Source organism: Calonectris borealis, chromosome 8, assembly GCF_964195595.1.
Source record: "Calonectris borealis chromosome 8, bCalBor7.hap1.2, whole genome shotgun sequence".
Lineage (NCBI taxonomy): Eukaryota > Metazoa > Chordata > Aves > Procellariiformes > Procellariidae > Calonectris > Calonectris borealis.
This window is the reverse complement of record NC_134319.1, coordinates 31,655,235-31,670,847: the sequence shown is the minus strand read 5'-3', so window position 1 is coordinate 31,670,847 and position 15,613 is coordinate 31,655,235. Positions and strand designations below refer to the sequence as shown.

Genomic DNA, 15,613 nt, shown 5'->3' with positions numbered 1-15,613 from the left:
GACCGGCCTGCCAAGGCACACCAGAGTTAGGCTGTGATTGCACACGTGGCAGATAAAGCGACGTTAGTGCAGGCTACAGAAAAATCTCTGACCAAAATCATCGTTTTGTTGCATCCTTTTAATTTCAAATTTTTGAAATAGTGATCTGCTCTCCCTGGGGTGGAATGCTGGCTTTTCCAATAGAAAGTAATTAAAGTCTCTTGTCTGCAATAATGCAGATCGTTAATGCATTGGCTTCCTGCTCCTGTCTCCCTAGCCTCATTTCCCCACCTAAACGGTAGGGGTCTGGTATTAAATCACTCTAAGTATAATTAGATTGAAAATAATTTCAGTGAGTAGTTGGCGCCTCTGCCCAGGGCATTGGATTTTGCTGTTTTCTCTGTTTTTCTTTCCAAGCTACTTTCTAAGCTTTTTTAGAAGTGAGTCTTGCCATGGTCTGTCTGCGTTCCTGCTGTTGCTTGAATGAAACATTGAGTCTTTTGAGTGGCGTTTTCTGTATAATGAAATGCAGGATTTCAGATGCATCTTATCACGGCAGTTGCCTGCAGTGTGATGAGCTTTGCCTATCTTGGTTACTGTGCATTAGAAGAGCGTTGGGTCAGGACTCATGTAAAACTTGGAAATCAACCGTTATTTCGTGTTTTAATGCAGCACTGTGTGCTTATCTCGACAGACTAGAGAGTTACATCTCCCACGTCTGCAAGCCTAAACTAGTTTTGCAGTCATTGTGCAATGTACTCTGTGGGAAAGGATGCTGTTATGGAGATGCACTTGTCTGCATTTAATCTGCAGCATTTAAAACTTTCACAAGTTTCCTGTTGTACAAGGATTTCCCTTCTATAATGCATTTATCTGGAGAACTTGATTTGAAAACAATGTAAAGTTTAAAGAAACTGGAAATCAGTAGCCTAGTTTCAGAAGGGAAAACATCTTGAAGGATTGGCAATGACTGTGGGAGTTGGGACAAACACAGTCTTTCTGCAGCTTTATATTTTTAAGAGCTCATTACAACTACCACTAATCCAGAGACCGGTTGCCGAGTTGCAGTACCTGGGACGTATGCAGTAAGGTGTACCCAGACAGAGGGAGCGTGTCTTGAAATAACTGTAAGCATACAAGTTTTGAGTATGTCCAAAGGTTATTTATCTTCAGTGAGGTTTCATCAGGAATGTCATCGCTTCCTGCATTAAGGAGGAAGGTGGCAGTGATTTGGCTTTTCAGGGAATATGAGGTTTAGGTAGTTCCCTGCAAATAAGTTGCCTCTTTTTATGCCCTTGAGTCCCACATTTTTTCTGTTATTTGCAAGGGATATGTATTACTTCTAATAAGTAACAACTCAAAAACTTCCTGGCAATAGATGCAATAATTTTGATTCTTCTTATTAACTATTCCTTTTTTGCTAGCGCTGGAAATGTAACCATTTAACCTTCTTGGGAGCTGACTGAGGTTAAAAGCCGGTAACTGTTTTCCCTCGTCTGCAGAACCTGAACTTCACCGGCTTCCGCAAGATCTTAAAGAAGCATGACAAGAACCTGGAGACGACGCGGGGGGCAGAATGGCGGGTGGCCGAGGTGGAGGTGGCACCCTTCTACACCTGCAAGAAGATCAACCAGCTTATCTCCGAAACAGAGGTGAAGATGCTAGTCTGGGCACTGCTCCTCTTTTAACTAGAAAACAATGTTTTCTTGTTCACTGCTGATTCCTATAATGTTCTGCCTTCTCTGTAGGTTGTATTTACCACCAGGGCAACTATTAATTAATTTTGAAATGCCACTGATTTCTGGCACTGCTTACATAAATTTGGGTATGTTCTCTTCAGCTGGTAACTTTTCACTCTGAAAAGCTCAGGCAGTGTTAGCTTGTATTGTGTAATAACTTGACGCAGCGTGGTGAGCTTTTCATATCTCTGTTACCGTGTATTAGAAGAGTATTGGGCCAGGGCTCAAATGTAACTTGGAAATCAACCGCTTTTTTTTTTGTGGTTGTTTTAATGCAGTACCATGTGTTTATCATCAGAGTGAACTTCTGTAATGTATATCTTTATCTCCTTAGGAAGTGGTGACCAGTGAGTTAGAAGATGGAGACAGACAGAAGGCTATGAAACGTTTGCGTGTTCCACCCTTAGGAGCAGCTCAGGTGAGAGATCGAGTTATATAGCAAAGCTGCTTCTCCAGCTTTGCCAAATTAGATTCAACATTTGAACAAAGTAGTGAAAATAATTGATGTGAGCATGCTCGTAAATTGTGGCGGGGGGCATGGTCGCATAATCTGCTTTATTTCCGGAAGATTTGGAGATAGCTTACTTACTATTCCTAATGCATGCAGACAAGGTAATGAAGGGATGAGATAAATAGTAAAAGGAAATTTGTACTAATAACATATGCTTAGTGTTTGTGTGGTCTGGAATATTTTTCAAAGGGCATTGAGATGTCCAAGCTCTGTTTTAATATAGCAACAACATAGGCAAGAATATTATGCAGCATTTTCGGTTTAAAAAAAAAACTCGCTTTAAGAGCGAGAGTGCGATCAGAGACCAGAACATTGCATCCCTGATTTTAAATTTATTCTGCAAATTAATCTGACTTTGCTGATAACCTATTTACTCCGCCGTAATTCCACCATTGCTTTGTTCACAGCCTGTACCAGCCTGGACTACATTCAGGGTTGGATTGTTCTGTGGGTTGTTCATTGCACTGAACGTCACTGTCATACTTTCAGGTGGGTATCCTTGGCTGGACCCGGCTGGCTCCCCTACCTCGGTTTGGATATGTTCTCGTCACTTAGCGAGGGCTGGATCTGAACTGGGTTGGTCAGGACGTTCTGGGTTAAATCAGTCTGAGTCAGATCACGCTGTTGTGAATTATTAGTTCTGCTCAGTAATGGGTTGTGGGTTTTCTCACGTTTTATACAGGGATTTTGGACTTTGAACATATTATGGTTTGTTCTCCTGGTTTCCTCTTTACTCTTGGAGGGATATTCTGGAGGTGCAACATCCATGTATAAAGACAAATTTCTGCTACTGTTCCGTGAATGCACAGCCCTCTCCCAACTTGAGAGAGGTGCTCGTAGAACTTAAGTTTTGCATAGTACTGACTCCCTATAGCGAATGAGACCAGACATAGAGCCATGTGAGCACCATGCCACTCAGGACATTTTCATGTAGAAATTTCTAGGATTTCAATGCCTGGTGCCTATTAATGGAATTAATTGAATTTTTCTTGCTGGCAGATTTTGTCAAGATTGTTTAAAAGCTACAATAAATTATTACATATCTCAGGCCTTGGTTTTATTCTGCTTTGCGCCTTCCAAGTTTGGACTCTCATTAGAGTAAAAGCCATGTTAGTACTCTAGATCCAGATCCAGTGCTTAATCACAAGTGGCTTTACTAGTTGTGCGTGTGATTTCAGTAGTGGTGTAACTTGCTTAAGCAGTACAAAGGAAAAGGCTTAACAAATCAATGTATGAGCTCTTGCATTAGGGAAAGCCCATGTCTGTGTTTTTGACTTAAAAGAATTTTTAATCAGATGTTTCTGTAATTGGATCCAGTCATCTCTTGGGATAAAATTTTTCTGTTTGAGAAGCTGTTTGCACTGCTTCCCGTTTGGTCTTCCTCTGGTAGAGGCAGAAAGTTGACCCATCTGCGTGAAGGGTCCATTTAATGTGTATAAGCTGTTCTTTATTCATCGGGTTTTGGGGTTTTTTTTGTTACTTACATGCTTGGTCTCTGTGTGAGATGCAAAGACGGTTGAAGCCAGTTGTGTTTGCCTCAGTATTAAGAACAAAAAAGTGACACAGTTGTGAGAATGAATTCATAAAAATGATTATATCTCTAAAGCAGATGTTACTAATCTAGTGTGACTAATAGGTGTGTTTGTATCAGGAGGCATGATCTGATATCTGTACTTTACTTCAGATATTGGGCAAAAGCTGCATTCTAACTGCAAAGTGTTTGTTTTTAATTGGATATTACTTTGCTAACCTCTCTGCTACTTTTGCTAAATTGTTTTTATGATTTGATTGACTAAGATAGGCTTTTAGCATGTATATGTAGAATCTGTGAAACAGCATTAAAACATGACCTCTAGTAGTAAACCACTTCTCTATTGCCTGATTTTAAAAGTAGAACAACAACATTTTGTAGAGATGAGTTCACAATAACTTGGGGTCTATTAAAGGCTGCTACAGGTGGATCCCAGGAGAGTGTCACCCTAAGGATTATGAATTTTCAGGCCTCACTGTTTCCATATCAGCTTTCCTAGGTACCAGGCTATGTGTAATTGAGATTGGAAGTTCATGGAAATGGGCGTATGTTTTATTAACCAAAAAGCGGTAAGACTTCATGCAAAATCTCAAGACTCTTGCTGCAGCAGTGCCCTGTCTCTCGTTTGTGAATTAGGCTGTGATGCCATTGGGCTTGTCACCAGGGGCACCTTCCTCTCTGAGCACCGTGTTCAGAGCCCACGCTTGCTGAAGGGATCAGTCGATCAAGTGTCATGTACCTGCTTGACTCTAGGAGGTGACTTCGCTTGTGGTGTTGGATTTAGGTGGAAACAGTATATGAATGGAAAATCTTTTTGCCTCGCGGCTTTGGTACAGAGCCCTGGGCTGGGTCACACCAGTTTGAGACCTCGTACACCTTTGCTGGGCACTTCCCTGCAAGCAGGGTCCTTGAGGGTCTTCAGTCAAACTGCTCGGCTGTAGTGAAGAAGATGGCTCAATTAGGAAACGTGAAAAGGGAATCAAATCTAGCCTTTATACTGCGCAAGCTAAACTAGATAGGGTTTAGTATCAGAGAAGAGAATATACAGAGATACTCTTAGTTTCTGTGTTGTCAGTAGCTCAGTTCATTGTACTGTTCCGTATCTGCTTTTTCTCCAGAACCAGCTGCTGTTCCATACTGCAATTATGGTCCTCTACCACCCTGAGAGTCCAGAAATAAGATTAGTGGGCATTGGCTATGGAAGTCATATGCTATACTGTCATATTAAACTGTGTTTACCTCAGGATAAACCTTTGTCTGGGTATTCTGTCTCAACGAGCACACAGCACATCTGTCCTATTCTGTCTGGTCATTTCTTATTCAATATTTTTCGGGCTACTCTGTCCTGTTTGGAAGCATCTCCTTTGGTTTTGTCTGCAGGCATTTCAGATTAAAATTTGAAGTGCGTGCTTTTGCAATTCTGTATTTAAAACTCATTTCTTTCAGCTTCTTCAGGGTGTCTGTCATTTCTGTCCAAAATTTGACTCTCTTTTGCCTGAATCCAATATTCTCTTTAAGTTTTAAATTCAAAGCACCCAGTTCTTAAGTCATTGTTCCTTGCTCTGTTCCTCCATAATTTCATGTGATATAAAGTACAGATGCTGAACTCGTGGAACTTCTTACAGATATGCTTTCTCTGAAGAAAAGTCTGAAAAACTTGGGGCTGTAATTTGGACAGGAGGGTTTGTGAGAATAAATTCTCCGCATCGATTCTTTTTTTCCCCTCTTAAAAAGCATGTGGGTGAGAAACACTCCGTGAAACTAAAAGTGAGGATTCAAACAACTGTATTTTATTTGTGCCTTTCTCATAAAACCCTCATCGGGCAACCAGGGGACAGTATTTTGCAAAGGGGCTTGTGCTAGAGAAAGCTGCTGCTGTATAAGGCTGCTCATTGTTTGAAATTAAGCGAATTTGTTTCCAAAACCCTGAAGACTGAACAAAGGAAGCAACAGGCTTTCCAGTATTGCTGCCTTCCAGTATGTTGGGTTTTCTGTTTGGGTGCGGCTAGAAATTATATTGCTAGTTATGAATATGTATTACATTACAGTTGTATTGAGTTCAGTGATTAGGCGCGGTTTAGCATTGTTTTAAATGCTGTAAATGGTGCTTCTTGGTTTTGTGGGGAGCTGAAGTATTCGTGTGTCTGTCTGTTGGGATTTCATCTCCAGTAAACCAGAACGTTTAAGTGCATATAGTCACAATTTATGCTAGTGCTGTCCCTTGTGCCTGTAGTGCGAGACAAGGGACTTAAGATGCTGCTAATGACCCGACTACACCAGCTGGAGAGTGAATTTTCCCCAGAATACTCCTAAATCCTCTGACAGGCTAGGCAAAAAGTCCTCCACTTGCTGCAGTACGCAGGTGCGTACGAGCGTACCCTGTTTTCGCGGGGTACAGCCGAGCATTGGAGAGCCAGCGTAAAGCAGCGGAGCGCAGCTTTGCTTCGTGGCATGGCTTGTGCTATCACTAAGGTCGTTTCATTTTTGTCTTTGCTAGGTGTGGCTTTTATAGATGGACCAAATGTGTGGCCACTGGTGAGAATCTATCGAGGTGGCTTTCTCCTGATAGAATTCCTCTTTCTCCTGGGTATCAACACGTATGGCTGGAGACAGGCTGGAGTGAATCACGTCCTCATCTTCGAACTCAATCCCCGCAGCAACTTGTCCCATCAACATCTCTTTGAGGTAAACAGAATAGATTGTAGGAGTGGTTGAGCTGTGCAGTATATCGGGAGGATAAATCCTGCACCGTTTCCTGGCAAGGAGTTTTAACACAATTAGAAGAGGAAGTTGCTGAAGTCTGATTAGATTACAGGATTGAGCACTGCTCTCCCTTTTCTTATAATGAGAATTCATTGTAGGTTTTGGGGCTGTATTTTCATAAGGTGTGTTTTCATCTGTGTATTTTTTCTGTCTTTCTGTAGATTGCTGGTTTCCTGGGGGTTTTGTGGTGCCTGAGCCTGCTGGCATGTATATATGGTAAATTCACCTACATCCCTATGCAGGTGAATCCACTCATCTTGTACGGCTTCATGTTGCTTTTTCTCATCAACCCTACCAAAACCTTATATTACAAGTCCCGTTTTTGGCTGCTCAAACTATTGGTAAGTCTTGAACCTGATTTAAATAAATAAATGTTAAAAAATGCTGTAGCTGAGCAGTAGCAGTTAAGTATATACAAGCGTCACTAATCTTCAGGAAAGAGGGATGCTTATACCACTGTGTATTCTTGGAGCAGACCTGATAAGGAATTGACTGCAAATGGTTGTTGAGCATGGTTTACAGAAGCAACTTCTGCTTGTCTGCACCAATCTATCATTCGTATTGCAGGTAGCTGCTTGTTAATCTTCCTATAGACAGCTGTATACATACTTTTGCGCATACAGAAACACTCAGATGTCTTTGCTTGTTTGTTCTTGAATGTAGCGGAACAGTTTGATTAGGGTTACAGTGCTCTAAGGCAAGGCTGCATGGATGCTCCTCAGCCCAAACTGGGAGAGTGCCAACGTTGAGAGGGTTCACTGGTGGAGAGGGAACCTTTGCAAAGGTTACTGCTTGTGAAATTTTGTTCATAGGTGGGTTTTTTTTTCTCAGCAAATCTTTTTATGGTCTCAAACAGAACTATTTATTTTTGACCCCGCTTCTCTTTTCCTGGTAAGATAAATCTGGTAAATGGAATGTAAATATGCGTGCTACTTCAGTGTTCCAGCTATGGATGGGAGCTCCAAAAGAAGAGTTTTTAAACTTGTTGGATGGCTCATCAGCTTCTTTCCAAATGGCTGTTTCACATGTTCATCTCTACCCTGTATGCCCTTTTAAATTGACTTTAATCAAGATGGTTCCCGTGATACCTTATTCTTGCTGGAACTGCTCTGAGAGCATCGGGCAGAAGAGGGCTTGGCTGGCTGATGTTATTCGTAGAATCATTTTAATGCCAATTAAAACAATTAGCTTTATCTAGAACATGACAAAGATGAAACATAGAATCATGCTTCAAGCGTGTGCATGCAGGTATGCACCCAGCTATTTAACCTCTGTGTGCTTACCTCTGTTATTTGCTTTGCTAGTTTACTACTATTTCAGTTTCTTCCTTTTTTGCCTTCCAGCATTCAGCCATCTCTCATAGATGTATCTTTAGTCCCAAGCCTCATTAGTCTTACTGCAGTCCTTTGGTGCTAGGGGAAGCATTGGAAGCGCTCTAACCATGCGAGCAGTATCTGTGCTAATTTACCTTAATGTCTTAACAGAGTAAGATTCTCAGTCTTCACAGAGCTCTTAGTTTCCAGTACCTGCTCTATCCCAGCTATCTCTAGACTACGCTGCAGTCTGCGATACAGACATATCTTCGAGCATGCACAGGCCAATTCATCCCAAGGTCTCCTGGGGAAAAAAGCTTCATCAAAATGCAAGATCACCTTAATGGTGGAAAATGACACAGTACATCTGACTGTGTGTTACGCGGAAGGGGGAAGGGGAGAAAAGAGGCCAGACAAACCACATAAAGAGTAACTGTTAGGCTTTTCTAATTTTTATCATATGTAATTGGCCGGCTGGATGTATTTTATTTCTCCGTGCAGTCGCCAGCAGCTATTTGGGTGAAAGGAGGTTTAAATAGCGCAATTCTTAGAACTGTGCTGCTCACACAAATTTTGGTTTGGTGAGCATTTTTCTTCGCGTGCTTGATATGTTTCATTTCCAGCCAAAATGAAGTCTGATGTATCGGGTGTAGTAGGGCATTCCTGGCACCTTCAATTTTTTTAGAACCAAATCGGGAGCATACTTTAGTGTGTTTTAGCATTTCCTGATGGATCTAGGCTTACTGCATCCATCTGTGATCATCACCAACTGCTTGTTGGTATTCATGAGTGGGATCTCTTTTGATAATCCCTGAGGGTCCGCAGGTTGCACCTGAATTGATCTTCCTCTGAATGAAGAAAGTTATTTAGCCTGTAGTAAGTTTAATTCCCACGCCAGGCTCTTCTTTCTCGCCTACGTGGGGTCCTTCCTTGCCCTATCGCTGTCGGATGAGAAGCCCACGAGTGCACTTGTGTAGGCAGAGGAGAGCAGCTCGCCGGGAGGAATCGGATCCGAGCAGAGGGGATAGCACAGCGTCTGCATGCCCACGCTCTCTGCAGGGCACCGAAATGGCGAAACAACTGCACGGAGCCTGTCTGTGAGAGGTGAAAATCTAGGAAGTGTTTAGCTCCAGCTCAAATCTCTACTGTCTCGGCACTTACTAAAACTGCAGTAATCAGCACCAGAAAGTCTGTGCTTGGATTGTGGAACTGTTGATATATAATTGCAACCGATTACTTGAACCTGAGGTTCAACTCCAGCTTTTGGTTTTTTATGACTTTATTCTTGCGGTCCGTCTTCACTGGAGGATGTTGCAGACCCTTCTCAGCTGGGAAGTGAGGAGTTCCAGCGGTACCTGCCAGCAGGCAGTGCCCTCTGCCGCCAGCACCCTCTGGTAGCTGGGCGGCAGCTCCAGCTGCGCCTGGGCAGCGTGCAGCAGCAGTCGGAAACCACAGAGCCTGACGTGTGGGGTTAGGAGGGTTCCAACAGCAGCTCAGGTTCTTGAGGACAGTTGACTGAGATACCGGTGTCGTGGACATATCTGCTGACTCCTCGTCTGCTGTAACCTTTAGGGGGAAAGCTTCTACTCTTTTAAAAGTTTTATGCTGTCATTTGGCAGTGCCTAAGTGTCTCTCCCTAAATTAAATAACAACATTTCTTCTTTTTTCAGGGAGATCTATCTGTAAAGCTGTTTTCACGTTTCTTTTGGTTTAGTTAGTCTTTCTTTCCAGAAAAAAAAAGGTCTATGAGGAAACAGGTAAAGATAGTATCAGGGAGTGTTGGTAAAATGGAGGAAGGACCTTTAGAAAAGGAAGGCTGGTGTGGCTTCTCTGACCTCTGCAGAAGCTGTTCTGCAGCTGGACTGCTTTGACCGAGGACAGACCTCCCAACGGCTGGCCCTGTTCGAGCCTTTGTAATAGGTGCCGTCCTACGTGAGCACAGTGCTTTCTGGGTCAAGATCCATATCTGCTGTTTAATGCCACTAAGTCTTAATCCCCTATTTGGCTTTGAAATTTAGGACCAGAGCTTTAAATTGGCATTACAAGCTGATGGGAATGTGTCAGTCCTTTCCCAGGTTTCTGTAACCCCGTCCCCCTTAGGTTAATAAGGAGAGCAATATAAAAGATCAGTGTTAGCCTGTGCTTTCATTAATTTAAAGGTTCATAAATCTCTGAACTACAGGATGGTGCTGGTGCTGTCTCTTTGAGAAATTGGCCGTTAGTACCTATAACTAACTGGGTAGAGAGAGTTGTAATCAAAGGTAATGGACCATGAAAACTGTCTGGTTTGAAAGTAGCAAAACTGCTGTTAAGGCTTAGAGGGAAAGTGGACTGGGATTGAGAGGGAGTCTAATTGACAGGCAATAGGATTTCCTCTGCCCTTTCTTTAACTCTTTCCCTGCTAAAGGGCTTGCGAGATACAGCAGTAACAATCTTCACTCTTACAACTCCTAACACCAAAGAACAGCGAATGTGTTAAGTAAACCGAGCCAGGGTCAGACTAATGGCCATGCTGAGGGTCTGTAACCTAAATTACATTAAGTGTGAGGGAGAAGGTAAGTGTGGAACATGTCAATAGACATGACATAAATGCCTGAAAGAAAGTGCTGATCAAACTGAGGAGCAACGGGAGAAACAGAGCTTGTATAGCTCTTGCACGGAGACAGGGAGTTTCTGGGAAAGAGCTTGGTTGGAGGAGACTGGGCTCTTCTGCCAGGAAAAAACCAAAAAGGGTGGGGGACATGAATAGTTGCATACAGGAGGAGGGAAGCAGGAATGTTATTTGTACTAAAAGTGAGGAGATGGTTATCTTTTTTTGTCAGCAGGAGCGAAAGGTCAGCAATAAATCTTCAAGCATTTCTTGTTATTTCCATATTTGTTCAATGCTGTGATGTCCTGCCACTGCATTTAGATGTCTTTGACACTATGTCATGAATTATTCCTTTTTTTCCTGACAGTTTCGAGTGTTCACTGCTCCCTTCCACAAGGTAGGCTTCGCAGATTTCTGGCTGGCTGATCAGCTCAACAGCCTGGTTGTGATACTCATGGATCTGGAATACATGATCTGCTTCTACAGCTTTGAGGTTCAGTGGGAGGACAATGCTGGACTTCTGGCAAATACAGGTAGAGTAATGCTGACGAGCCATGCGCAACTCTGAGCCGGGCAACTTCGTAATCATCCATCTGTTTTGAAGAGGGCTGCCAGTGACATAGGAAACTAAAATAATTGGCATTTCTTGTAAACACAGCATTAGAGAGATTCTCCCCTTTCTTACTTCCAGCCAGAGAAATGGAATTTCACATCAGTGTTCATTTCCTAATCCAGTCATTTGGCCTGACTTGAATATACATCCCAGAATTTAGACACAGCACTTGTTGATTGGAAAGAGAAATCCATTTTCCTGGCATTGTTTTTTTATTTCATAGTGGTTTAACCATGTATTTGCTTTTAGCCTGTTCCTGTTGCATGAGCTTGGTAACCACAATTTTCTGTGCTGTAGCCTGCTTCTTACAGGCTCCGTTGCAGTACCCTCAAGCAAGAGAGGATGGAGAAACTTCCTCAGAGCTTGTTAGTGCCACCCCTTCTTCAGTTAGAGTTGATGCTGTGACGCCAGGGTTGTGCGTGCTCTGCCTCTTCTCTCCTTTCTAGCCAGAAGAGCCGCAGAGTTGGCATATGAATTTTGACTTTGGCCTTCCCAGTGGCAAAATGGTACCTGTCTCCTCCTGGATCGAGCTGTTGTCTTTCCATTTCAAGCAGTGACTGCTGGCAAATCGTGTTGTCTGATGGTTTTGACACTTGCTGAAAGAATTTGCAGTATGCTTCAATAAGCATAAGTGTTCACTTTGTTCTTCCAATCTGTCGGATCTTTCTCTTCCCTTTAAGACTGTTGCAAGTAACTATATTTATTAAAAATAAAATAAATAAAGCAACTGAGGGGATAACAACTTGTCCTCGTACAATCCAAACAGTGGAATGATAGCACAGTGCTTTGGGATAAATATCAGCTAATAACTTGTCTCCATTAGTCTGAATAAGAAAGAAATGTTTGTTAGTCAGTGGAGTGTTTGGTTTAGATGTGCTGAGCGAGACAGCATAAGAATATGGCATGCTTGGAGGTTCCAGGCAAAGCTGGGGTTTTCCTGGTCATTTCATCAATAAGAAGGCGGCTTTCAAACATCAGGGGTGTGACACAGTGTCATGCTGGTATAGTTGCGTCTCACCCCAGTTGTTCGCTTTTTTTTTTAAAAAAAAAAAGAACAAAAAAAGCCCAAACACATACTGAAATATGTTTTTTCCTATTATGATATACAAGAAAAATGGGTCAAGGACATCTTAGGCAAAGTAGCCTTTTTCAGCTGTCCTGCAGAGTTTGGAAATGCTCTCCCATTTATGCACAAAAATTCAGTGTCGAAGGCCTTTTGTAATTCCATCCTTAATTTGATTACTCACAGTGCTGCCAACAGCACAAAATAAATTTAAAAACAGATTCTTTCTAATCTTCTTGCATGTTAATTGTACTGGCAGCAGTGAAAGAGTTAGATGATGATCTGTCTGGATGTTATTGATGTCATGTCACCTGAATACCTCCGAGAAGGAGTAAAGGGCTTCAGGATACTTTCTGGTGATGAGCTTCTCGCTGTTCGGGATATGTGTGTGTGCATACGTCTGTGTGCCTAAGTACGAGACATCGATGGGGAATTACTTGCGTGCCAAGTGATATTACTCTTACAGAAAAGAAGACGATAGGAATTCTTAAACTTACTGACTCTGTGTCCCTGAAACTTTTGTCTTGCAGATAATCAGATTTGTTACAGCTACTCCTACGGAGTGAGAGCAGTTGTCCAGTGCATCCCTGCTTGGTTGCGATTCATCCAGTGCCTGCGCCGTTACCGAGATAACAAACGGGCCTTTCATCTGGTTAACGCTGGAAAATATTCCACCACCTTCTTCGTGGTGACATTTGCAGCCCTCTACAGCACTCACAAAGGTATTGGTTATTTTGGAAAATCCTTTGCAAGTCATGGGATTTGCTTTTTATATGGGAGAAGCTCAGAATTTGGCATTCCATTGAAGCACGAACTTTTGTCTTTTGGCACCTGTGAAACATCTCAGTGGAAAGGCAAAGGCCTGCCTGGCTTGCAGAGAGTATGTTAAGATCATCTTTTAGGTATTTTTTGCATACATGGTCTGCTTAGAACTGCGCTTCAGGAGTGTGAGAGAGAATTTCCACGTTTCTCTCTGAAAAGGAGAAAACTGAAATACCTGTCAGTTTTTGCTGTGAAGGAAGGTTGAATGGGAGATGTATGAGGAAAGGGATAATACAGGAAATGCTTCTCCCTTGGCGTTCGTGAATAGCTAACCTGGATCATCTGAATAAAGTCGGTCCATCATTCCTGAACACAGGAGATGTGCACAGTGCCGGGAAAATGCCCTCTCTGAATTTTCCTGTGTGTTTTTACCCATGTTTTTTTCTGCAGCTGGTAGGGAGTTTTTTCCAATCCATTTAACTGCAGATTGAGCTCTGATCCCTCAAGTTCCCCATCTCCCTGGAAACGACAATTACTCAATTCTGCTCTTGTTCTGAAGGAAAAAGCTTTTAGTTTCTGCACTTCAGGCAGTCGCCCTGCCTTTCATTGTTCTGAAGTCCTAAAAGCTGTATTCTTTTATTTGAAAATATCTGCCTTTTATATCTCCAGAAATTAGCAACCACACACGCTCGTGAGCAATTACTTATCCTGAAATATGATTGTGGTGGGGCAGGGAGAAGTGTTCAAGGCATGCTTCTAGTTAACATGGTTCTTTGGAGGGGTGGCAGGGTTATTAGAAACCTTCCTGTGGCCAAGAAATGGCTGTTTTGACGTAGCTGGGCCTGAAGTCACACCGATAATGTTTGTCAAGCCTTGCATTTTAACGGCAGAGAAGCGCACGGGTGCGAGCTGGCTGAAGGCTGGAGGTCGGGCGCTCTGTATCCGGAGGTGCCCGCAAACCTGGTGTGGGAGCATCAGTGGTGGATGGAGCGCCTGGCCCCTCCGTGCGTCTCCTCCCCGCTGCTGTGTCCCCGGAGCTTGTTCCCATTTTAACTTGTTTGCTCAGTGACATTCTGCAGCTCTTCAGTTCCAGCCCTGCAGTCCAGTTAGTCACCGCTGCCAAACCCCGAGATGAGACAAATACAGATTGCCTGGCTATAGTCACTGCTTATATGCTTTTATAAACATGTGCTTTTATATACATATATAAAAGTGCCTGCTTTGGGGAGGCTGACTAATGCTTCTCTTTCCCGTGGGGGGGACGACACTCTGGCAGAGCCTTCTGTGGGAAGGTTGGGGTAGGTTTGGAAGCAGGAGGAAAACCAACATCTGTCAAAATGTCCCGTTGAAGAATTTGACCTGTTTCTACTCCGTTTCTACTCCCCTTGAAGTTTGCATCTGTGCCAGTACCGCTGACCCTTGTTCTCGTTGCTGCCATACATAACTGTTGTCTGCTCTTCAAGTCTGGCAGGGAGTGGGTTGTAACGAGGTGTTTATGAGCCAGGCATGGGGCTCGTTCCAGTTGCTGAGAGATGTTTGTGACTCCCAGCTTTTGTCTGTCCGGTTTTGTTAGTGGGAGTCAATAGCACGTAGTTGTTGGTATTGTACAAAAAAATTTGGAAGCTTCGTGGGCCTTTGGAAATTATACGTTAGCACAGATTTTGTGCCCAGTGTCTGGGCTTGTAGCGATTTTTTCAGAGGACTGCCTAAAGACCTTGGTGTGTCTTCTCAGCCCTGTAGGCCTATTCCCATTCTGCCATAAATGCACTTTCTAATATGCTGTACCTGTTAAGAATCCAATTCTATCTACGTGCTTTACATATATTCCCAGTTCTTTTTGAACTTGGAATCAGATGGTCTATCATCAAGTTGTTATGATGTTACTGTTGAAAATAGATGCACTACTCGCCCACTCCTCTGTGTCTGCCTAAGGGTAGCAGAGACAAACACCAATCTCTTACCTATAAAAACATCTGTTGGGGGCTAGCTCCTTGCTATTAAGAAAGCAAGCACTGCCCAAACCAAGTGTCAAATTGGTAAAGATCCTTACTGCTCTAAATTGCAGTAAGTAACGAACGCGTTAATTGCTGTGGTAACAAGAGTTTTATTTAAACGGTCTTTCATGCCTGTGTTTGCAAGCCTCTGACTTACACCTCTGGAATGACAGCTTTTGGCTGCCAGGACAAGAGGGTAGTTGGTGGCCTTTTCTTAGTAGGTCAGGTAATGTACACCAGCGCCTGTTCTCCTCTTGGGAGCCCTGGGGACGTCTCAGCCCTCTGGAAAGGCTTGTCTTCCTCCCCTGATTTGAACATTGAATAATTTGTAGCTGCTCTGTAGGTTTTTAGCTTGCGTCTGCCAGCTGTGTGAAGATGGACAGTGCGGCTGGGGGGGTTTGCTGGTGTTGAAAGCCAGATAATTCATACAGAGTGCGCTTACGGCATTGTTGTGCTATGTTTTGGTATGCTTGTTGGAAAACAACTTGAACTAAAGAAATGTTCAAATGCTACCTTATTATGTTTAAGTGATGTATGCTGCTTCTAGTCATTCGTAGTACTCCCTTCTCCAAACCTGCTGTAGCGAAGGATCCCCCCAGTAACACAGTATACTGGGGGCTCTTGACCAGTATCTCAGTTTCCCCAAAATACCACTGTTTAATAATTCGTATTGCTCAGGCAGTGCATAATTCTGATTCTTTCTTCCCTTAGAGAAGCTGTTTCTTTATTTTTCTTCCTTTTGATTTAGATGCAGA

The 15,613-nt window shown here is 43.0% G+C and overlaps 1 protein-coding gene across 2 annotated transcripts in view; it reads left to right on the top strand.

Annotated features, from left to right (window-relative positions):
• XPR1 (xenotropic and polytropic retrovirus receptor 1) overlaps positions 1-15,613 on the top strand; it is a 116,918-nt gene that overhangs the window by 82,859 nt on the left and 18,446 nt on the right. For both annotated transcript variants that reach the window (XM_075156806.1, XM_075156807.1), the window contains exons 5-11: positions 1,482-1,631; positions 2,053-2,136; positions 2,637-2,718; positions 6,258-6,445; positions 6,685-6,864; positions 10,794-10,959; positions 12,633-12,824. In XM_075156806.1, coding sequence (XP_075012907.1) covers positions 1,482-1,631; positions 2,053-2,136; positions 2,637-2,718; positions 6,258-6,445; positions 6,685-6,864; positions 10,794-10,959; positions 12,633-12,824 — 1,042 coding nt within the window. The remainder of the gene's footprint in view (positions 1-1,481; positions 1,632-2,052; positions 2,137-2,636; positions 2,719-6,257; positions 6,446-6,684; positions 6,865-10,793; positions 10,960-12,632; positions 12,825-15,613) is intronic.